This window comes from Diabrotica virgifera, chromosome 6 (assembly GCF_917563875.1).
Source record: "Diabrotica virgifera virgifera chromosome 6, PGI_DIABVI_V3a".
In the NCBI taxonomy this organism is placed as follows: Eukaryota; Metazoa; Arthropoda; class Insecta; order Coleoptera; family Chrysomelidae; genus Diabrotica; species Diabrotica virgifera.
The window spans coordinates 234,932,351-234,957,950 of record NC_065448.1 but is presented as its reverse complement, the minus strand read 5'-3'; the positions used below and the strand labels follow the sequence as shown (position 1 = coordinate 234,957,950).

The window sequence follows — 25,600 nt, the reverse complement described above, 5'->3', positions numbered from 1 at the left end:
CCATGAGAAACCGTTGAGTTTGTCCATCAGAATTGAAAAGGACACGGTGACCTCTATTTGGCGCCTAGACTACTACTAGCCGTAGCCACTACTAGCAAACTGTTTTCACAGAAAACCCAAACGGAACCATCAAACTGGGACAACTCCGACCCTAAAAAAATTATTAAGGCGAAAGCAAAGCGGAAAAATTAAAATGTTAACGAACCAGTGGCGTTACTAGAGAAGGGTACATGTTCATCACCTGCTGCGTAATCTGCTCCGTACTGCGGAGGAGGTGGCTGAAATCCAGGTTGAGGTCCCGCTGGAGGGTAGCCCGGCTGTGGAGCCGTAGGGTAGCCGCCGCCTTGTGGTGGATAGCCGCCTTGCGGTGGGTAACCGCCCTGTGGGGGGTAGCCGGCTTGTGGAGGAGGGTAGCCTGGTTGACCATATCCCGGTTGACCGCCATAGTATCCTTGTCCGCCTGCGAAATAAAAAAAATGTATTAATTGCATGAGACAATTATGTCGGCGCCAAACAAAAATATTCTCTGAACATATTTTCGTTATTATGTATAAATTAATATTTGTCCACAGTTCGATAATAACCTCGACAGTTCTATTTTTAAAAAGACCAGATTCACTTCTATGAAACTCTTTCTTTGATTCCTCACCATCTACCACTATTAAAAGAGCAGCATCGAGGTCGTCCATGTTGTTTTCAAAGCAAAACGGTACTGCCGACGCTTTCTGAATTTAAGTACATATTTTGTTGCTGCAATAAAGAACCCTGATTTTTCCACCGCAATCTGACGTCATTCATCGCATTATTACTGTCGCAATTTGCCGGTACCGCTTTCGAGGAAACCAAAGTTTTATTGGCAACAGGGCTGGGCCGGGTACTGATACATTGTATTCTCTACAGAGTACCGGGTACTTTTCATAGTTGAGGAACGAGTACAGAGTGCTGAATACACTGCTCAAGAAAAGTACTCAGAGTACAATACTCAAAGTACAATTACCCGAATTTCTCGGGTACTTATTTCGAGTCCATTCGAATATAGAACCCGAAAAAACGTAAAAAAAAAAGGTAATAATTACCTCTGCATCTCTAAACATATTTTTATGAGTCATGAAAACTTAAAATAACATACAATTCCAACTGAAATTAAAAAATTATAGACCAAGTTTTTCAACCTAATAAAAATATTTGTAAAATAAAATATTTTTAAAGATTTTTAATTGAAAAACTTATTGGCCCATTTTCCTGGTGACACCTCCAAGGCTTCTACAATATGCAAGCCAGATGGATGCTGCAGTGAAGACAAAAGGGAAGGAATTCTACACTATCCAATTCACAACCCCCGTCTGCAGCTTGGTAAAGTTCCAACGGAAAATGGACCTAGTTACTCTATAGGAGTAATACTAATATAAAATAAAAATGTATACCGTTTTTATTCGGTTGCAATGCGAAGCCAAAACCGTCTTAATTTTTACTTAGATTAGAGAGTGCAGCCAGCACTCTTATCGACGATTTCACCTCTTGTTAGAGAATGCATAGAAAGCAGCCTATGCATTCTCTGAAGAGCCTCTAACAAGAGATGAAAAATGGTATACATTTTTATTTTAAAAAATTATAATTTTAAAAATTATAACGGAACAAAAAATACAAAATATCTTAACGGAAAAAGAGCCGGAGCTGTCCACACAACACAGGCTTGTCACTGCAAAACTGAAGGATGAAAAAATAGAGGAGGTGGAAAAAAAAGAGTACAAGAAAATAAAAGTAAACAAACTAAAGATAGAACGTGTGCGAGAACTTTACAAGACGGAAACCAATAAAAGATTGAGGCAGATAGAGTGCCAAAAAGAAACAGCGACAATGGAAGATGGAAAACTTACAGGGAAGTATTAAAGAAAACAGCAGCTGAAGTATGTGGAATCAAAAAATGTAATAATCAATTGAAAAGACAAGATGGTGGAATAAAGAAGTGAAAACAGAAATAAAAAGAAGAAAATGGCATGGAAAAAATACATCGAAACGGGATTAGAAGAAGATAAAGAAGAATATTACAAGCAGAGACGATTGTTAAAAAAGACAGTCACACAAGCAAAAGCAAAATCATGGAAAGAATTTGGAGAAAAACTACAAGAAGGATATATAACAAATAATAGAAACTTTTGGACGACAATACGACAATACGATGAAATTGAACCGGAAATGGTAAAATACATTGGAGAAGAGGGCATAAACTTGGCTATGGACAATATATAAAGAGGCGTGGGAAAAACAAGCAATCCCTAGAGACTGGCATAATAACATAATTGTACCTATATACAAAAAAGGAGAACATATAAACTGCGAAAACTACAGAGCTATATGTCTTTCATCGGTATGCTTTAAAATGTATACGAAAATAATAGAGAAAAGACCAAGGCAAGAAGAGGAAATGAAATTAAGAGATGAACAAGCGGCCTTTAGACCAGGAAGACAAACAAATGACAACATATATACCATCAGGAACCTAATCAAAAGATGCTTAGACACGGGGGGGAACTGGTATTAGCATTCATTGATCTAAGAGCAGCATTTGACACGATAGAAAGACAAATTATAGGGGAATGCTTGAGGAAAATAAATGTACCAAACAGATTGATAAAAATTATAGAAAGTACTTACAAAGAGGCAAAAGGAAGAGTACAAATAGCAGGGGAACGATCAGAAGAATTTAATTGGAATAGAGGTATTAAACAAGGAGATAGTCTCAGCCCTTTGCTATTCATAATCGTAATGAATGAATTAATAAGAAAAACTAGAGCAAGAACCAACCAACTACAGACAATAATAGGATACCATAGATTACAACCGGTAACAATAGAGTCCTTAATGTATGCGGACGACATAGCACTAATAGCTGATTCCGAGAACAAAATGCAGAAACTAATGGATATATGGGTAGAGGAAATATAAGAGCTAAAAATGGAAATAAACGAGGAAAAAAGTAAGATAATGATAATCAACGGCAAAGAAGATAATGAAATAAAGATAAAATGCAAAAACTCAGAACTGGAAATAGTTACAACTTACGAATACCTGGGAAGTATCATTACTAACGACGTAAAAATAGACTGGGAAATAACAAATAGAGCAAAGAAATCAAACAAGTTATACTATGCCTTAGCCCCAATACTGGGGAAAAGAGAACTTGCAAGAGAGACAAAAATAAACATATATAACACAATAGTGATACTGACTGTGCTCTACGCAAGTGAAAACTGGACAATTCTGGAAAAACATAAGAGCAGAATAAATGCAATGGAGATGAGACATTTAAGGAGGATAGTTGGAAAGACAAAATGGGATAGATTAAGCAACGAGACTATTAGGAGAATGGCTAACCAAGAACCAATAATGAATAAACTAAAAAAGAGACAAATGAATTGGTATGGGCATTTGATGAGGATGCAACCCAACAGAATTACGAGAAGAATCCATGAAGCAAGGAACATTGCAAAAAGAACAAGAGGCAGACCAAGAAAAAAAATGGATACAGCAAATAGTAGAGGCGGGAAAAGTTAAAGGAAAATCACTCAAGGAATTAAAAATAATGGCGGAAAACAGAAAAGAATGGAAGAGATGGGTGAATGTAAATTAAAATAGCGATCCCAAATCCGACACCTTGATATGGTACAAGGAAGGGGAGAAAGAAAGAAAGAAAGAAAGAATTTTAAAAATTAATCATCGATTAATAAACAGTAGTAATTGCACGAGAGCTCTAAAATTATCGATTTGTATCCCGAGTGACACTTTGACAGTTTTAATTTCACGACCCAAAGAGGAATGAAATTATGTCAAAGTGGCACGAGGGAACAAGTCAATAATAATTTTAGAGATCGAGGGTAATTCGCTGAGATTATTTCGTGAATAAAACATTTTAACAATCGTCTTTTTAAATCATTTTAACTAATATTTTGTTCTTATCTTCACCTGAATATTTCCTAAACGTGTTTCTTGGTGTTCTCTATAAGTTGTAAAACATTAATTATCATTAATGTCACTGAATGTTCATTTATGCATAGTAACGAAGGGCATCTGACATAATACGACGGGATATTATCAAAAATTATCACTTTAATTTTTATTTCTGTAGCTTTCTATTGGTCAGAATCTCCTATGAATGAAATGATCAGTGTAACACCACACACACTCACTGATTAATTTTATTGGCTTAAGATAACTAATTTGTAATGCAAAAAGTGCTCGGAAAATGTACTCGTATAATAAACAAAGGTACCGGGGATTTGTACTGACGAGTACAAAATGTGGGTACTTGTACCCGGGTATTTCCCAGCTCTGATTGGCAATGATTTTCTTTCAATGCAAGATGATGAGAGACCACACACGGCAAGGATTATAACACAGTTCTTGAATATGTTGGTATTCCAAAATGGACTGGCCTTGTTCAATATCGAGACCTTAATCCTATTGAGGAGATATGGAGCCTTCACAAATCTAAGACACAAATGTAAGATGTAGTATATCTGCTCCAACAACACGTGAAGAGCTTCAAATGGCTCTTATTGAGTAATGGACCAGTTTTCCCCAAAACATCCGAAATCTGATCCAGGTTATGAAATCTTTCCAGACTTTTTCAACATAATCTTTTTTAAGAATTATTTCCAGAGAAGAAATCGAAACGTCAAACATTTAGTTAATTAAAATTCTGGCTTAATCCCATATAAACATAATACAGTTTTAAGAATGTTGTTAAAAAGTTATGATAGTAAGAGACAAACAGTAGACGTTAAATATAAAAATCAATACGAAAATGAATAAAAATTAATTTTCACTCTATCCTTGTATTATGATCTTATTTTTTATCACAATCAAATTGCTTGATTAAATTTGGCTTCCAGATGTTTTGTTGTGTCATACTTAAAAACTGATTGTGTTATGATTGTAATAAATCATATGTTTTCATTTTTTTATAGGATATTAACCACTGACATATCCAACAAATGTTATCATTGTTTTGTTTTTGTTATCACTTTTAAAATAATTGACTAAATTAATAATATCACCAAATATAAAAATCAAATAATATAAGTGATGATAGGCTTTTACCAACAAGGTGTGGGTATCATTTGTTATTGTTACTAAGTCGCAAACACAGGCTAATAAATAAAATTAATGATTTTGTTGTAACAGAGTAATTAATGTTGTATACAGTGGGAAAAATGAAAGAATACCCATGAACAATCATATCAATCACTTATATTGTATTTGCTGTCTTTTTCTATAAATAACAAACGTTTGTTATATAAAAAGACAGCAAATATAAAAAAAGTGATTGATATGATCGTTCATGGGTATTCTTTCATTTTTCTGACTGTATAAGTTTTAAATGACGATTTTCTCACCTATTTCGCCCACACCCGAGTCATGCCAATTTATTCAGTCATCCGTTGATTCTACAGTGGCAATGCAACTCATGTTCATAAGCAATGTTGCCAATTTTATCACTTCCTTCAGTCGCCTATCTCTAATCGAAAACTAAACATACAGTTTACTGGATAGAATGGGGGATATTATACATCCCTGTTGAACTGCAGATTTTAATTTGAAGTTTTCAAGGTTTTGGGTAGGATTATTGTTATATTATAACAAACGAAAGTCACAATCAAAACTTCACACTATTTTAAAAAGCTTGATAACAAATTATCCTCAGAAATGATAAAAGATAATTAAAAAAAGCACTTACCAGGAGGTGGAGGATATTGCTCCTTATTCCACTGAGACATCTTTCACTGTGTTGTAATCTGAAAAAAAAAAATAAAAATGTATACTTCTTTTTAATGCTATATAATTAGCAGACTTATGTGTTACCCAGTTTACATAACATCACATCTGACGTAATTGAAAATGTGGGTGTAGGCACAAAAAGTACTGTTAACCTCTACACAAATTTAATAATCAACATTGTTTTAATTTAATAAGGTTATAAGTTTATTACAGTTGTAAAATGATAACCAAACAAGGAAATTTCAAAGAAAAATAAATTAATAGTATTTTTACCAGTATTTTAGCCAGATAGAATTTTATCAAAATAAAATTTTGTAAAAATATAATTTTTGATTGGATAACTTTGGAAAATTACTGAATAATGAGCTTATAAATTACAAGCAAATGTGGTTACTTATGAACAGAAATATAAACAATGACTGAAATAGAGTTTACATTTTGTGACATATGCCTTTTTTATTTCAACCTGTAGGGAATGACGTTCAGACGACATCAACATCAGGGGCTGGACAGCTAAGTAAGCTGTAGTGTTCCAACGACCTGCTGGAAGACAGCAAATGTGAGATTTAGGTTAGGTTAGGTTCTACTAAGCGTTCCGTATTGCTGCTGGATACAACCACAAAGCCACAACCCACAAAGAAAATTATGAGGTCGTCTGAATGCACCTATTGATTCATTATGATCTGTGTCACATATCCAATCAACACAATAGACAATAGAGATATATAGATGAAAAACCTGATGTTGATGATGGGACAAGGATCACAAAGACTATTTTAAACATTTTGGGTCTACATAACTAAGAAATTTATGATTCTGTGACATTGTTTGTGAATGGAAAAATATAATAAAGGCATTTAGGTCAGAAAGTGACTAGACTACTCTAGGCCACTAGGAACTTTTACTGGAAGCAATAATATGAATCAGTCATAGCCATCAATAATTTGCAATATACAGACAACACAGTACTCCTAGCTTCTACTCGAGATGATCTGCAAACATTACTTGTTAGTGTCATTGTGAATTGTAAGGAAACAGGTCTGGATGTGAACATAAGGAAAGCCAAAATATTATGTACTAGTAATAAGTAAATAATGATAGCATTAATAGCATGATTGACTGTCCTTCACTGATTTCCACAATGTTGTTAGCAGTTCCAATTAGAAACACCAGATCAGTTAACATATTTCATCAGCCATTTAGGAGAATCAATGTTGGTCTTAATTCTTATATACCTAGAGTGTCACGAATGGCTAACTGTTATGCTGAGAGTTTGGATTTTTTTTAATGAAAGCTTTAGTTGTGAGCCTGTTAAAGCAAATTGTGATATAAATTTTTCAATGTGATGGTGTAGCAATATTGCAATAAAGTGTAACTAATGATTTTGTACCTGTCAGTTTCATATATCAATGTTGTATTGTTTTATTATTTTAACTTTAACTTTATTTTTCTAAGCACTTTTTAGACTGTATTTAGACTGTTTTTATGTTAAGATTTTATTATTTGACTAATTCTATTGAGGTTTTTAAACTGTAAATTGTTCCAAAAAGTGGGCAAGGCCCGTTAGTAAATAAATATATACAGTAGAACCCCGCAAATCCGAACCCCGCAAATCCGAACTTTCGGCAAATCCAAACCAACGGAAAGTGAAAAATTTTTTTTAAAATTCAAAATAAAAATTTAAAAACATGTTTTATATGTGAGAAAATAATTACGTAACAGTATTAAACACTGCAACACTAATGGGTGAATAAAAGCGTCGAGTTAGACTAAACACAATCAATAAAGGAATGTGCATAATACACATTTCCCATGGTATACTATGAACGAAAACATTGAAAAAGATAAGAAACATGAGAAACATAGTGTAATCAATATCCAGATTACAAATTAAATGAATCATTTACATGGCCGAATTCCCATGTCCCGTGACGAAACAAAACTACTGGCGTTAGCGATTTAATATTTCAGTGATCCAAATATTTTTCAGCTTTAGAATATTGGAGGCATAAACGTGCGGATAAAGTTTCATAAAGGGATCGGTGGCAGTCCAAATCTTTTAAGAATCATCTTCGTTAGCTTCTTAGGCTAACTTTCGGATAATCCGAACTTTTCGGAATCCGAACAGGCTGTCCCCCCAATTAGTTCGGATTTGCGGGGTTCTACTGTATATATAATACCAAACTTGAGCAAGTTGATCGAATTGTTTACCTTGGATATTCATTAAATTGTAACACAGAGACTCACAGTGAAATTAGATCTAGGATAGAGCAGACCAAAGACGCTTTTAGAAGGATGTCCAAGGTATTATGTAACAGAGACCTAAATTTGGAATTGAGGATCCTCCTACTTCACTGCTCTATGTTATCGGTTCTACTGTATGTTGTCAAGTCCTGGACTATGAGGGGCCATTCAAGTATTACGTAACGCAGGGTAGGGGGGGTCAAAAATTGCGTTATTTGGACAACGAATATTTTACTGTGCAACATAAGAAGTATGAAAGTAAATGTAATTTGCAATTTACTTTCGTTCTTATTTTGCACAGTAAAATATTCGTTGTCGAAGTAATCCAAAACAGGCGGAATAGGGTATAGAATATATATTTTTAGGTTTTTATCGCTAAATCTTCCACCTCCACTAGTTTCATTTCTTTTTATCTCACAAACTTAAATGTGTTTTCCATCTTTTGCCGGTTGTTAGCATTAGCACGCTCATCACTGTATACATGTATAGTAAAGTTCTATATTTTATATTAGTATCATTAGTATCTGTAGATGCAGATACACATGAAAATAATCCTGTATGACTTATGTAGCCATATCACTCCACTTAATACATTAGCCAGGTACATCTTATCTAAAGGATCAAACATCATAAATCAGCTGAGAGTTGGATTACCAGCAAGTAAATATGAAGCCTGTCAAAAAAATTTACCCAAAATAAACATTAATTGTAAAGAATTGGTATGTACATTATAGTGTGTGTGTGTAATACATCAATTATATCTAATTATAGGACATTTATCAGTTCAAATCTGTTTATATCAGAATCTATATAACACTAGGAAACGTCATTTTTGGTTGGGTGCACAGATCATCATAAAAATACACATTTGTGTAGAAAAAAAACCATCAAGAAAAAATATAGAGTTCAAGGCTTGTACACGCCTATTTCACCTTGTCCATGCACTTGATACAATTTGGCCTAAAATTAATTAAAATAAACCAAATATGTATTTCCCTAATCGATATACATTATGACAAGTTGTGAAATCGTAAAAGTAAGACGGTAAGATTACCATTTTTATGACTAACCAAATCCATTTTGTTTATTTTGGGTTGCAAAATCCAAACAGAAATGTCTTTGATAGAGAATAGGGTAAATGTGTAGCTAAAATACAAAATTACAGCTTGGTACTCACCAATAAACAAATATTTGTTGTAAAAATGGGGCAAACTACAATATTCTGGAATTTTTCTCAATCACTTCTCCGGTGACTTCGCTTCGCTTCGCCAATAAACTTTAAACTTGTCAATGTCAAATGTCAATGACGTCAGCCTTAAATTTCTAGAAATCTAGAAAGTTTCTAAAATATGTTTTTTATTTCCATGCTATCAGTGTTACCAGATCTCCTGTTTTAGCAGGAGATCTACTGTTTTCATACTTCTTCTCCTGTTTTCAATCTCTAATCTTGTTATATTTTCCACTAGAATATGGTATGTTGGTATTACATTTGAGAGATTATTTAGCGTTATCAGACAAGTTTAAACATTTGTGAAACCTGAATTTAAGCTTTGTTAGTGAAGTGGAGACAGTCCATCACTGGTTTCTGACTGATTCGCATGCGCAGTTCCGTTTTCAAGCGCTTGAAAACGGAACTGCGCATGCGAAACAGTCAGAAACTAGTCATGGACTGTCTTGCTTCAGTTCTATTATTAATTACTGCTTAATTAATTAAATAATTAATTACTTAATTAATGGCCATGAAAAATAGCCATAAGATAGTTAGTTTGTTCAATTCTACATTTTATTGTTTTATTTGAAATTATTAAAAATTTGTTTTCTACTGTTTTTTTTTATGTCCTATTCTACTGTTACGAGAAATTTTCATCTGACAACACTGCATGCTATATAGTCCACGTGGTGAGACCGCTCCCGCCTGGAAAAATTTCTGATTCGGTTTCTTTGTGGATTCCTGTTCCTGTTCAAAAATGTCCCCTTTAAACAAATCTGGAGAGTGCCGGGCGGAATTTTTGGGCAGAAATTGTTTAAACAATTTTTTTAAACAAATACAAAAGATCACATTTTTTTGTTCGGGAGCATATATTTTTAAATTTTGTGGGTCATTCTAAACAAGAAAGGTATCTTGTAAATTTTCTCAAAAATTGATAGTTTTCGAGTTATAGGCGACATATAATCTGAAAAATGCGAAAATACGCATTTTCGAGGCCTAAAAACTCATATTTAAATTAGTATTTTTTAGGTTGCCATATACTTAAATTGAAGATTAAACATTCATTTTCAAGATTCTGAAGAGTGATCGCGTCTAACCTTAATTTATACCGTTGTTTTTTAATTGTTAAATATGCATGTCCATCCGATATTTTGCCGGTGCGGCGTGCTCTATTTCAAAAATCTCCAATTTTCCCCCGAAAAATATTTTTTTCTAGATTCTTTGGGACATTCTAAATAAAATAAGTTTCTTTACAGTTTTCTCAAAAGTTAACAGTTTTAAAGTTATAAGCGAATTAAAATCCAAAAATGCGTTTTTTTGGAATTTTTCAGATTTTAAATCGCTTATAACTTTAAAACTATTAACTTTTGAGAAAAATTTCAAGAAACTTATCTTATTTAGAATAACCCAAAGAATCTAGAAAAAATACGTTTCGGAGAAAAATAGGAGATTTTTGAAATATAACGCGCCGCACCGGCAAAAAATCGGATAAACACGCATATTTAAAGATTAAAAAACAACGGTATAAATTACGGTTAGACGCGATCACTCTTCGGAATCTTGAAGATAAATGTTTAATCTTCAATTTAGATATCTGGAAACCTCAAAAATACTAATTTAAATATGAGTTTTTAAGCCTCGAAAATGCGTATTTTCGCATTTTTTCGATTTTAAATCGCCTATAACTCGAAAATTATCAATTTTAAAGAAAAATTACAAGATACCTTTCTTGTTTAGAATGACCCATAAAACCTAAAAATATATGCTCCAGAGCAAAAAAGTGATCTTTTGTATTTTTGTTTAAAAAAATTGTTTTAACAATTTCTGCCCAAAAATTCCGCCCGGTACCCTTCAGATTTGTTTAAAGGAGACATTTTTGAATAGGGATCCACAAAGAAACCGAATCAGAAATTTTCAGACGGGAGCGGTCTCATCACATGGACTAATATAAATATAATCAATTATAATAGCACTTTTAATAGCAACAAACATTTTAGATTAATGATATTATGGCGAGTGTATTTTTATTATAAGCCATGTGGTTATTTATTCTGTGCCATAACTGCTGCTTGAAATATGTATGCATGTTCAAATTGTATTCCTTCATTTATGCAACCAACATTACGGATGTAATTTAAATCAATAATATTGTTATTATTGTGGAACAAGGTTAAATATAAGGATAATATGTATTGCATATTTTATACACTGAATCCAATATAATGGAAAGCTATTACCCACATACCTAGCAATGATGTTCGCATCATGTTCTAAGTATATCCTACTTACCAACATTCGTCGAAGTATATCCTTTTTAGTATATGCGTAGTACAAGCATAGCATGTACCATAAAAAACATTCCAAATTTCATGTTCTTTGCATGTGCTTCAAAGAATATTCTTGCACCGAATATACTGAGCACATTCGTGTACGTAGTAATTTGGAATGTTCGTAAAAGTTTATTCTTAGAATAGGTATACCTTAATCGAATATTCTTAGTATATGCGTAAGTGTAACGTCCCTGGTTTTACGGCCGTCAGCCTGGTGCCTGTATTGTTGGTCGCGGTAACAGATTCTTTCCGTGTAAAAGGAGGTGTTTTTCGTCGGCGGCTGAGAATGGAAATGTTTATGACACGCGATAGGAGCAGGTGCATTTTGGAGGATAGTAAAAGGGATTTATGATTTCGTTTGTTGGGTGTTGAAACTTCTAAGAGACGAGAGAAAAACAGATTCGAGGATTTTATGGCAGTGTTATTTTGTTCTTTGGGGAGTGCGCTGCGAAGAACGGTCAAAATAAAAGACGATTGGAATGTTTTGTTTTGCTCGGCGTGTGTGTAAGCGAACGAAGGGTAATTTTTTTTCTTGTTACGGATTAATTCCTTGAGGAAAGGGGTGCGATCGGAACTACTAGTGATCGGCGGAAAAAAATACGAATTCGCGTAATACCGTACTAACTATGTCCGAAGTTGTCGTCTAGAGTGTAGACTTGGAACACTAAATGGCGGATTAGCTGGGACCCGGGAGCAGTAAGACAGTGGCGGATACTAGAGGTGGTGTCTCATCGCCATCGCAGAGGACGTCAACCAGTTCGTGTGTTTGCTGAGACTTCGGAAGTCGTAGATTTAAGGTAATTGACTTTTCTTATTTCTTAGTAGGACCTTAGAACATTATAGACGGTTCGATACAATGGTGGCAGCGGTGGGATAGATTAGTTATTAGTTGTCGTGGACATTGGGCTGTCTACTCGGGGTATAGGTGTGACGAGAACCAAGCGAAAGGCACGGTGCCGACGGGTGTAAGACTGGGGTTTTGTTTTGCCTCTAAAAACCATGGCGGAAGTTGGTGACGAGGTAGATAGATTGAAACAAGAGTTAGAAAAGGCGAGAGAGGAAGTATGCAAGTTACAAGATGAGAGACAGAGAGTCGCCCAAAATGAACTAAACTATTTGAGAAAGGAGATGGAAGAACTGAGAATGGCCGGAAGTAGGAGGGCGGAAATGATAGGTGCTAGAGAGGTAAAAGAATGGTGTGGAAGCGAAGGAGAGATGGGTGTAGAGGAGTTTGTTGAGAGAGTAGAGATGTTGCAGCAAATTAATGGGTGGACTGAGCAGAACACAGCTGATTTGGTGAGACGAAGGATGATTGGCGAGGCGGCGGAATTTTTGCGAAATGCGACGAGTGAGAAGCAAGAGGGATGGACATGGAAGGAGATAAAAGGACTGCTATTGCAGCGGTTTGGGGTGAAGAAAGACAGAGTGGATGAAATGGTGAAACTAATGAACATCCGACGGAAGGAGGGGGAAAATTATCGGAGATTCGCTGATAGGTGTAGGACAGCGGCGCGCTATGTTGTGAAAGAATATGAGAAAGAAGAGGAAAAGAAAGTAGCGAATGAGATTCGAGAGGAAATGATCTTGGGAGTATTCATGGAGGGTTTAAATAGCGAGGTACGACGTGTGGTGAAGGCTAGGAAGGGAGTAAATACCCTGACGGCAGTATTAGATATGTTGAAGGACATAGGAGAGGAAGGTGACCGGAAAAGAGTAAGGAAGGTGAGGAAGGAACTAGAGGAAGAAGAAGCAAACAGCAGCGATTCTGAGAAGAGCTTTGCGACGGTAGCAAGCAATAGCAGCGAGCGAAGAGGAATTCGGCGGATAGAAGGTGAGAAGAAGGAAGGATTTGTAAAGATGGACCGTGCAGAGGTTATAGTAGCGGCCGGAAGTAAATGGCATGATAGGGCGAATCCGGCTGGAGAAGTGCAAGGAGAGCGGCAGAGATCACTGCGCAGGGTACCGTATACCCCATGTAGGAGGTGTGGACAGGTTGGTCACTGGACACGGGAGTGCACGATACATCTGGGCAACCAGAAGAGTGGGGATTCACGTTGGAAACCGGAAGAACGAACACGGTTGGGGAAAAGGGCGAGCAACGAAGAATGCTTTCAGTGTGGGCGACCGGGCCATTTTATAAACACATGTCCACAGACCATATGCGATAATTGTGGATATGGCGGTCACGTGTGGAGACAGTGCCAAAATACTGGAACATCCGCGAGGAGGGGTTCATTTTCGCGGCGACAACGGTCATGGGAATCAGATAAGTCAGACAGGGAGGTGGAAGATTATGCGAGCCTAGCCGGAAGACGGGCTGAAAGCCGTAGCGTTTCCCCAAACTAGGTGGCCCTCCAGGTTCCCCTAGCTTGGAGATGGCCCAGAAAACTGGAGGGGGATATATTGGGAAAGCGACCGTAACCGCAGGGGGAGTAACATCCTTGATAATTACGGCCGATTTTCAAGGGGCTAATAGAAAAGTTTTAGTGGATACGGGAGCCGATGTAACCTTACTGCGAGAAGCTGTGGAGGGTGTACCAGTCATCACCGGCCGAAGCGAGACCATTACGGGGGTGACGGGGGTATGTCAACGCATCCAGGGTAAGCAGAAGCTAAACGTAACCATCGGTGATACCGCAGCCATACATGAGGTATGGATAGTCGATGTGGACTGTGGAGCTGAAGGTATATTGGGACTCGATCTGATGAAACGACTTGGACTGGTAATCGACGTTAATAGAAATGAATTGCGGACGAAGCAGGCCATGATACCTGTTATACGGAAAGTCACTCACGAGATACTGGGAGATAAAAGGAGAAAAGTAACATTTGATTTACAGCGAAACGAAATCAAGGAGTATCATGTGGAGACAACAATGAAAAAGCTAGGAAATAGCGGTAGTGGGGTTAACCGTAAGGAAACTTCTGCTCGGCGAACATTAGTGATCGCAGCGGATAGTCATGGACGCTTTCTGAAACCACTTCTTCAGCGATGGATTGGAGATGAATGGGAAATCGAGGAAATGGTTTGGCCAGGTCATGGCACTGTAGATATTATTAATGGGGTACAGCAACGGACGAGTACACTTGGAACTAATGATTGTCTCGTTTTGCTAACGGGCACCAACGATATTCGGCGGAAACAACAAGAGCAAGCAAATGATGCAAGAGCGAGGTTATTTGTGAAGACAGAAAAACCTAAGATTATTCTCTGCAATCTACCAAAACGATTCGACGTAGTATCAAGTTCTACTGTTGTTGAAGACGTCCGTCAACATAATTTGGACTTGTTAATGGTGATGCAGATACATATGAATGTAGATCTGGTCGATATATACAGCGGCACAAGGAGAAGCGATTATACCAAGCAGGGATTCCATTTTAACCTTAAGGGAAAGATTAAGTTAGCAGAAAGGATTCGAGAGGTCTTGCAACCCGACAAGAGATGCTGTGAGATGCAAGCATTGACAGAATTGGCCGTGAGCCGATGGGTAGAGGGGATTTGACAGCTTTCGCCAGCGCTGTTAGTGGCAGTTTTGTGCATTTATCTGATAAATTTAAATGGCGCGCCATGGGTAGAGGAGAGGGGATTTGACGGTTTTCTCCAGCGCTGTTAGTGCAGCGTTGCCACATTTAGTAGATTTCTACTTTTTTGGTAGATTTTTGATATTTTTTAAAAAATTCTAGTAGGCAATATTTTTTAGTAGATTTTTGGTATATTTCAACATTTTCTTATGACAAAAATAAAATTTGCTTTTTAATAGTATTTACCCCATTTCTAAATTAATTTTTAGACATTTTGTTACAATTTCCCAATGTCATTAATGAAAATAATATTCAGGGGTGGGATTCTGTGTACAATCGCTAACACCGCCGACCGCTTTCTATCAATGTCAATATATTTGAATTTTTAGTTTTAATTCAAATATTTTCTTGTTTTACTAAGTGTCACTTCAGCATCAACTAGCAAAACTAGAAAATAATTCAATTAAAGCTAAAAATTCAAATATTTTCACGACAATTGACATCGATAGAAAGCGAAGTGTAGATATCTACAGTGCACGGAATCTAGCCCCAGGACGTAGATGATGAATATTAAACAGAAATGAAACTGGATTCTGGTAACAAACTTGCAGATTTCAAGTAGCAGTGCAATCAGTACCTATTTCAGGTGTTATTGAAGAGTTCTGGCATTCGGTGAGCCTGTTAGAAGCTAACGATGGAAAACTAAAATATCTTAATTATAATATATGTAACTTTGCAAAACAACAAATGTTGTGTTTGCGTGTTTCTAATGTAAAATGCGAAATAATTGTTTGAAGAATATGATCCAGACATGCAGATGTTAAAATCAGTGGATGACAAAATATTATATACAAATATTAAATATAAAACTGATAAAAATTAATAATAGTTGGTCATTTTTCCCCAGTTAAAATATAAAAAAGTTTGGTTTTTGTTTACAAACAGTTATATTAATTTCTAGTTAAACTCCCTCTGTGGCTCAGTGGTAAGAGCGCCTACCTTTGGATCGAAAGGACCGAATAGTCGTGAGTTCGAATCTCACCAGGGTAGAGAATTTTTCGTTTATTATAAATTAATAAATGAAAATAGTTTCTATCCTTGTGGGATCGGTACCCACCGGAAGGACCGCAGACGTTCGGATACAATTAGCGTCTCTGCAAACACAATGACATCGACTTTGCAAAGTAACAAGACACTTACTCAACACACACACTACACATAACACTAGCTACCTAATTGGTAAAATCCACTGTACCATCACCATGCCAATGCCCATTAGTTGTCGAGGCATTAGCTAAATAAAAAAATTTCTAGTTAGTCAGCTGTTATTTTTATTATAAAAAGTCCTAAATTATATACAAATATATTAATAAAGTTTTATAGTATATTTTAGTTTTTGATAAGTAGATTTTAGTAAGCTAAACTTACAGTAGATTTTCTAAATAAAATGTGGCAACGCTGTGTTAGTGGCAGTTGGCAGTTTTGTTTTGTGCATTTGATAAACTTTATAAACTGAAATGGCGGATAATATGGATTTTTCAAAAAAGGAAACAAGATATTGCAGCTGTTGTATTGATTCATGTAAAAATACTGAATATAACAGTACTGGATGCATTTATTATATTCGGAAACATTGCGTACATGTCCTGCATCAAAAATCCTTTCCTTTTTTGGTGTTGCTGATTGAAATTGAATATCATGGGAAATAAGTCTTGAATCCAGTATAATGTTTAATATCCATTTTGATAGAATTCAAACAAATTACAATTCATACAAATTACAAATTTTAATAAGCAAATCAGTAAGCACACAAAAATAAACAGAGGTAACATTTAAAACGTTAAATAATTCATTTAAACTTATTCTTTTTCTCAATGGTCTCTTGCGTAAGCAGTCATCCAGTCGCACGAACTTATATATTAAATATTAAAATTATAATGAATAAAATAAAAAAAACATATTTAATATTACTATTAATTCTGTGTATTCATTTAGTAATCAGGTTACAATAATATTTCAGTTCATAATTTGTGTCTTTCTAGATAAGTATCTATTTTTCTCGTTTTGTATATTTCACATACATAAATTTTATCAGAAAAGTATAAGTTTCAAACCGCGAGATAGCGCTACCGTCGAAACTCACAGCCAATATGTAATGCGGGATAAATATTGGGAAGTAATCAAAGAAGTGATGGAAGAAAATGCACAGCAGCGTACAGCGAGCAAAAGCAAAACGAATAGGGAGCGAAAGAAAACGATAAAGCGTACATCTGATGAAAGTGGGATACGTGGTGGAATAGAATTGAAGAATCGCTTTAAGTTATTTGAGGCAGAGGAGGAAAATATCCCCATTATTTTGCACCAAAGCGAAGAGCGTAGAGAGAACCAGAAGAAACATGTCGAGTTTATACGGGATTATTTCAAAAAAATACGTTCTCACCTAAACAACGAGCATAGAAAGAACCAAAAGAAACATGTCGCGTTTGTACGGGAATATTTCAAAGAAACAAGGAAAAATGGAAGGAGCAAGGGAGACGAATTTGTGTGTTTGCAGAGGATTCAGATTCAGGGAGATCATATGGATGAAGGAGAGTATTTTAAAGTAATAGATGGCGAGATTCAGCGGGCACCAAAGGATCGGCGAATAAGAGCAATTTGCGGCGGAGTCTGTCAGAAAAATTGGGAGCCAGCTGAAGTGGTACTAAAAAGTAGGGCCCACCTGCCAGCCTGGAGCGAAACTATACTAAAAGCCAAAATTAGAGGAACGAACCAACCGGAGGAAATAATTGTCGAGCAGTTTGGACACCTACCATCAGGTGTTAGAGTGAACCGAGTGATGGCAACGCGAATGGGAGATAATGTATGGGTGAAGTTCATAAATTGTAACCAGGAACCCGTGGAGCTAAGTTCGGGAAGAGTCGTAGGAAAGACGGCAATAATCGCTCGAGATAATACGAAGATGGTGAGACAGGTGAGAGCTGAATCTCAAGGGTCCGACTTCACAGAGGAAATTCACAAGAAGTTGGCCCACTTGTCAGTGGGGCAGGAAAAAAATATAGGGGAGATATTGCTTGAATACCGCGATGTGATGGATGCAGAGACGGAGGGGGAATTCTCATGTACTAATCAGGTGCAACATAAGATCGTCACGGGGGATGCTGCCCCGATAGCTAAATCGGCTTATAGAGTACCTTTCCGTTTGCAGGACGAGATGAGACGGCAAATACAGGATCTTCTGGACAAGGGTATAATTGCACCGTCGACTTCACCGTGGGCAGCGCCAGTGGTGTTGGTAAAGAAAAAGGCTATGGAGGGGGAGGAGGCAAAGTACAGGTTTTGTACTGATTTTAGGGGGTTGAACGCGGTGACAAGGGCGGACACCTATCCCCTTCCCAACATAAATGAAACATTGGATCGGTTGGGAAAATGCAAGTGGTACACGACCATTGATTTAGCCAGCGGGTACCATCAGATTGAGATCAGACCAGAGGACCGAGAGAAGACTGGGTTCAATACGATTGATGGACACTATGAATATAACCGGATGGCGTTTGGACTGTCAGGAGCACCAGCAACGTTCCAGAGATTCATTGACGCGGTACTAATGGGAATAAAGGGGACGGAGTGCTATGTTTACTTGGACGACGTAGTGATCTTTGCAGCGGATGAGACGGAACACAATAGGCGGTTGCGAAATGTTTTACAGCGGCTACGTGAAGTAGGTGTTAAAGCGAACCTTAAGAAATGTCAGTTCATGATGAGTGAACTAATATATTTGGGTCATTTAGTCACCAGCGCAGGTGTAAAACCTGACCCACAGAAGGTTGTAGCAATACGCACATATCCGCGGCCGAAGACTGTGCGAGAAGTACGCGCCTTTCTGGGGTTGACGGGATATTATCGGCGATTCATAAAAGGGTATGCGGAAATAGCTAAGCCGCTAACAGAACTAATAAAAGTGGAAACTACGTTTGAGTGGACCCCAACTAGAGTGGAAGCGTTCGACCGACTAAGAGAGAGTTTGTCGAAACACCCCGTATTGCGCTATCCAGATTTTGAACTGCCATTCATTCTAGCGACTGATGCGTCGGGACTAGCTTTGGGTGCGGTTTTGTCACAGCGACTTGAAGGAGAAGAGCATCCGATAGCCTACGCTTCAAGGCAACTCAACACGGCGGAAAGAAACTACTCGGTAACGGAGAAGGAACTTTTAGCGATGGTTTGGGGAATCGGTCAGTTTAGGTGCTACTTATACGGGCGGAGGTTTAGCGTAATCACCGATCATGCGCCGTTACGTTGGACGTTGCAGGTGAAAGATCCGTCGTCTAGACTAGCGAGATGGCAAATGAAACTGGCCGAGTACGAGTATGAGGTAGTGTATAAGCCGGGAAAGAGACACGTAAACGCGGACGCTTTAAGTAGAGCCGTAGCAAATGTTAGGCGCGATGAAGATTACTCAATAGATCGGGAGTGGATCAAAAGAACTCAAGAGTCTGATAACGAGTGCCAGCGTTATGTCAACAGTGGGAGCGAGGAATATCGAAAGGATTTGGACGGCATACTATACAAAGTGACGGACGGTAGGTGGCGAGTCGTAGTACCCGTGAAAATGAGAAATCGGGTGTTGAAGCGGACACATGATGAACCGAGTGCGGGACATTGTGGGGTACAGCGGTCACTTCAGCGGGCGGAGTCACAGTTTTACTGGAAAACCATGCAAAAGGACGTAAGAAAGCATGTTGAGGACTGTAGAGAATGTGGACGGACGAAAAGTGTAAATAGGGTGCCCATTTGTGAACCATACCATACGTCTAGACCTCTCGAAATGGTAGGAATGGATATAGTGGGTCCTTTGCCACAAACGCAGAGAGGTAATAAATATCTCTTGACGTACGTAGACCACTTTACGCGATATGCTGAGGCGATACCCATAAAAGACTTATCGGCCGAAACTGTGGCGCGTGTTTTTGTGAACGAGGTCGTTCTTCGGCATGGAGCGCCGGAGCGGTTACTGACGGATCAAGGGACAAATTTTGTTTCGGAGCTAATGAAAGAAGTTTGTAGACTATTGGGAATCAAGAAGATTCAAACCACGGCGTATCGGCCCCAAGTAAATGGACGGGTGGAGCGATTGCACCGAACACTTATTGGAATGGTGAAGCATTATGTGAACAGTAAGGCACGGGACTGGGACGAACATATAGGACTGGCGCTAATGGCTTACCGGAGTGCGAAACATAATGCTACGGGGTTCACCCCAAATTGGTTAACCTTTGGGAGGGAAGTACATATTCCTTTTGACTGTGACGTGGGACCGAGAATAGATGACCGAGGAGAGTTAAGCTACCCAGCGGAACTGCGAAGGCGACTGGACGAGGCTTATATATTAGCAGCAGAACAAGCGCGGAAACTAGAACAAACTAATGCCGAGAGAATGAATCGGGGAAGGCACGAGAGAAATTTAAAGGAGGGTGATTATGTATATATTCAAAATTCGATCGTGCCCAGCGGAGTCAGTAAGAAGTTTTTCAAACCATGGAGTGGGCCATACAAAATCATAGAAAAACGCGGGGCTGTGAACTACGTGGTAGATAAGGGCGACGGTAAGACCCAAACTTACCACATAGATCGGCTAAAATATTATAAAGCCTGGGAAGATCCAGACGTATCGGAAGAACAAATAAGGCAACCAAGCAAAACCTACGTTATCCCTTCCGCGAATAATAGAAGATGGAGTAGAGGAGAGACCCAGGATGACCGACGACGAGGGAAGCGACGAGGAAGGAGAGATTGTATGGGGTTATGCAAGAGAGCCAGAGGTTGACGACGATGACTTAGGGGGTACGGCAGATATTGGAGACGTTCCGGACGAATCGAGAGTGATAGCCCCAAGAACGAGAAGGCCTCCACAGCGATACACTCCAACCTCCGATGGAATTGGCGAGAGTGAGTTCTGGACAGATGACTCCGGTCTCAGTGAAGAACTGCGGGACTTGCAGCAGCTTGCGGACACCAGCAGTGAAGAAGAGCAGATGGTAGCGGCAGAATTAGGGGAAAGTTCGGGTGACGAGGAAATCCTAGACATAATTAACGAAGCAACCGTGGAGGAACCTGGGTTATCAAGAGGAGGCCGGCCTCAGCGAGAGAGGCGAAAACCCCTTAGATATCGTATAGAGGATTGAAAAGGATTGCCCTTGGGGCAATCTTTTTATGTGGAGGGGAGTGATGTAACGTCCCTGGTTTTACGGCCGTCAGCCTGGTGCCTGTATTGTTGGTCGCGGTAACAGATTCTTTCCGTGTAAAAGGAGGTGTTTTTCGTCGGCGGCTGAGAATGGAAATGTTTATGACACGCGATAGGAGCAGGTGCATTTTGGAGGATAGTAAAAGGGATTTATGATTTCGTTTGTTGGGTGTTGAAACTTCTAAGAGACGAGAGAAAAACAGATTCGAGGATTTTATGGCAGTGTTATTTTGTTCTTTGGGGAGTGCGCTGCGAAGAACGGTCAAAATAAAAGACGATTGGAATGTTTTGTTTTGCTCGGCGTGTGTGTAAGCGAACGAAGGATAATTTTTTTTCTTGTTACGGATTAATTCCTTGAGGAAAGGGGTGCGATCGGAACTACTAGTGATCGGCGGAAAAAAATACGAATTCGCGTAATACCGTACTAACTATGTCCGAAGTTGTCGTCTAGAGTGTAGACTTGGAACACTAAATGGCGGATTAGCTGGGACCCGGGAGCAGTAAGACAGTGGCGGATACTAGAGGTGGTGTCTCATCGCCATCGCAGAGGACGTCAAACAGTTCGTGTGTTTGCTGAGACTTCGGAAGTCGTAGATTTAAGGTAATTGACTTTTCTTATTTCTTAGTAGGACCTTAGAACATTATAGACGGTTCGATACAGTAAGTATATTATGCAAAAGTATATGCTTAACACATACTTGTACCCATATAGCACACAACGTCCGATGTACGTCCATATAACGTACATTTAAAGTCCAAACGTCCATGGACCAAAACTGGACGTACTATGTACGTACATTACGGGATGTCCATTGGACGTTTGATTTCAACGTACATTGGACATCCATTTGTGGTCCATGGATATTTTACACAAAACGCGACTATTATATTAAGTCCCAATACAAACTAAATGAGAATCTTCTTGACAACGTTGTCGCTCTTCGCGCTATCGGTCGTGAAAGGTAGTATTATTCAGGCACTTTTAGGGGATTATCGCTGTTAATTGTTGTGGAATACTGAAGGATGGTTTATTTATGATAATTCACAGAATGGCAAACGCGCTTGTAATATACAACAACGGTACTGACTCTAAAAATAGTTTGGAATAGAAACAGCAGAACATAGATTAAACCTCTTTTAATGTGCATGCTTCCTAGGGCGTCATTATCTGAATCTCGTCTTTATGAAAATACATCCTGTGATATATTTGTGTTTTCTGTTTATCGTGCATTAATGAAAGTTCCTAGTTCCTATAATAAAGTATATATTATAATGAAGTTATAGTAAAGAGAAATAAAAAGGTCTTTTGTGTAATATTTTTAAGTATAAGTTTAGTATTATAAGGAACTATTTCCTTTAAAGGCTTTTTGCTATGTATTCACAAAATTATGGATACTAGATTTCTTTCTGAAAAGTGCCCTACAAATGTCCATAAGACGTACATTGAATGTACATAAGGTGTACACTGAAAGCTTCAATACAACGTACAATGTACGTTTGTAGCGGACGTTCTATGGACGTCCAATTTTGTGAACTCTGGACATTCGTTGGACGTCCATCGGATGTCCATTGTACCTTAGCGGGACGTCCATTGGACGTTCCAATGTACACAGATGTACGTCCATTGGATGTCCATAAAACGTACTTGTGCTATCTGGGTATATACTTTTAAAATATCTTTAAAAGAATATACTGTATATGTACCTAGAGGAAGAAAGAATAATGTTAGCCTATAGATTATCAACTTCGCGTTAAGAATAATTAATAAAATTTAGGTATTTTGGTAGGTACTATAGTATACTGAACTATCTAATTCCATTTTTTTAAACCGTTTTAATTGTATGGTAAAAAAGTTTAAAACTTAATTCTATTGAAGAAAAATGAGAAATTCTCGTTTCGTTTTCAATTGAAATGAATATATAATACCATTTTGATTTGAGTTTATACCATAAAGTATTGTTACCTATAATTTTCGGAAATCCGGAAACGGCTATTCATTGTCATTCTGACCCCTTGCATTGCATATTTTATACCTGCACAAGGGAAGGGGGTAGGTAACAAAAGGGCAAAATATGAAAAGAAAATGGTTTCCAGAGTACAGTTAGGCATTTATGTTTACGCTGTTAGGACGAAGCAAAGACGAAGTATTTCTAGCTACAAGGACTAAAACATTTTTAAGAATATAAAAAGCAGCTTGAAAATAATAAATTCATATTGGTACTTCAATATTTCCTAAATACCTAGTAAGTAAAAGTATGTATAATGTATATAGATACCTATACATTTTAGTAATTTACATGCATATTATACAGTGCGTCCATAAAGTAACGCATAAATTCATTATTTCGTAAACCAGCGACTTTAAAGAAAAATCCCGAAACAGGTCGATTTTTATTTTTAATTTCGGATTTTGTGGCATATACACCATACTAGTGACGTCATCCGTCTGGGCGTGATGACGTAATAGTTGAATTTTTTAAACAAGAATAGGGGTCATCTGATAGCTCATTTGAAAGGGTATTTAATTCTCTATTCGCTAATATAAACATTAACATAATTATTTATACAAGGTGTTCAAAAAAACATTTTTTTAATTAAAATAATTGAGACAAAAAGAAGAATAACTATATGTAATTTATCTAATTCAAAATACGTTTTAATGTAGCCATAAAACAGGAAAAAATGTTTATTTCACAAATAAATATTGTTTTTCGCTTAAATTCAATGTTAAAACTGCCACCCACCTGCCTCTTGCTAGTTTGAACATTTCGTTCAAGCGAAAATTAATGTTTATTTGTCAAATATTTTTGAAGTTATACTTCTTTACGCGCGATGAGGGTGAATTTTTATATGTTAAAACCAGGCCCATACGCATCACCCAGGCGCATACGCGCATTATAACTTTGTTCTGATTGGATGTTCAAATGACATGTCAAAAATTATCCAATATGGCAGCTGTAGGACAGCTGTGGTTTGGAGGAAAAGGTAAAGGTAAACAAATGTATAATATATTAGTTTTATTGTTGTGAGGATAGAAACAAAACAGTTTATAATATTGTAGTGGCTTTTAAATAGTTTTTAAAAGCAACAGGTACGTAATAATTGTTAATGTATCATGAATATAAACCTACCTGTTTGATCTGCCAAAATACATAGTATGTAATACTTTTATTTATATAATTTGATTACCATCAATATTCACCTAATATATTGTTTTCTTACTATATGTTTTGTTGTATTTTTTCAATTCTAAAGTCCACTTTACATCAACAATAATTGAACAAGAAATTGACAACAAGTTATTCAAGGTCAAATTTGGCTTATACAAAACACAATTCTACATCCAATTTTGCCGTGAATAAAAAGAAAATAAAGAAATTTGACAAAATAAAACATATCCAATTGTTCTATTTCATCAAATTCCTTCATTTTCTTTTACAAACCATACATTTTGTACTCGTCAAATTTGACCTTGAATAATTTTGTCAATTTCTTGTTCAATTTATTGTTGATGTAAAGTGCACTTAAATCATTTCAATTCAAAATTAAAATAATTTGATCAATTTTCAAAATATCACAAGTTTAATGACGTTCTACACCTTCGGCAAAGAATTAAGGATTTGCATGAAATTTTAGTATGTTATAGTTTACTTAAAAAAACTAAGACTTGATTTTTTAAAAAATGTTTTACCGTGCCGTTTAATTACTATTAAGGGTCAAAGTTAAGTTTTAACATGGGCTCTTATGGGAATTCTTAAAAAGTTAGTAACTTTTGACCCAAATTTACGATTTTTAATTATTTGTGCTTAAATTAAAGGTATTTTTGTAAGGAATAACATATTAAAAAATGAGGATTGTTTACCGTACCATTATTAAATAAAAGTGAAATTACTCTTTCGAAATTTAACAAAGTTGGTAGTAGTGAGATCAGCTGCACTCATAATTATATCCGAAACGTACGTGCCAATTACATGACCTCGGTGGTCTAGTTGTTGAGTGTTCGGTCAGAGTTCGAAACGTCCCGGGTTCCAATCCTCTACGATTCATTTTTTTTTAATTGTTTTAATAAAAATTTTTTGAAAGTGGTAGATAAGAAAGTTAGTTTAATATTTAAATAGAATACAATTACTTCGTTAAAATTATATAATAGGAGTATAACTTCTTACGTGCGTACAAAGTACACACACATTCTTTTTTTTTCTGTTTACTGACAGTAGGAAAACGCATTTTGAATTAAATAAATTACATGCATTCTTCTTTTTGTCTTAATTA

At 36.9% G+C, this 25,600-nt stretch overlaps 2 protein-coding genes across 4 annotated transcripts in view; one reads left to right on the top strand and one right to left on the bottom strand.

Moving 5' to 3' along the window:
* The window catches only part of LOC126887316 (protein lifeguard 1-like), a 55,286-nt gene extending 45,773 nt beyond the window's left edge, over positions 1 to 9,513 (bottom strand). The window contains exons 1-3 of one of the 3 annotated variants that reach the window (XM_050654748.1): positions 9,200 to 9,513; positions 5,738 to 5,795; positions 206 to 460 (exon numbers count right to left, since the gene is read on the bottom strand). In XM_050654748.1, the coding sequence (XP_050510705.1) occupies positions 206 to 460; positions 5,738 to 5,777 (295 nt within the window). In that variant the 5' untranslated portion in view covers positions 5,778 to 5,795; positions 9,200 to 9,513. Of the gene's footprint in view, positions 1 to 205; positions 461 to 5,737; positions 5,796 to 5,862; positions 5,882 to 9,199 lie in introns of those variants that run through there. The other 2 variants (XM_050654750.1, XM_050654749.1) reach the window with 2 other exon arrangements.
* A 3,048-nt stretch (positions 9,514 to 12,561) lies between these two features.
* LOC126886325 (uncharacterized) lies at positions 12,562 to 13,908 on the top strand. Its single transcript, XM_050653198.1, has one exon. The coding sequence runs from the start codon at positions 12,562 to 12,564 to the stop codon at positions 13,906 to 13,908; it is 1,347 nt and encodes a 448-aa protein (XP_050509155.1).
* The last annotated feature ends 11,692 nt before the right edge of the window (positions 13,909 to 25,600 follow it).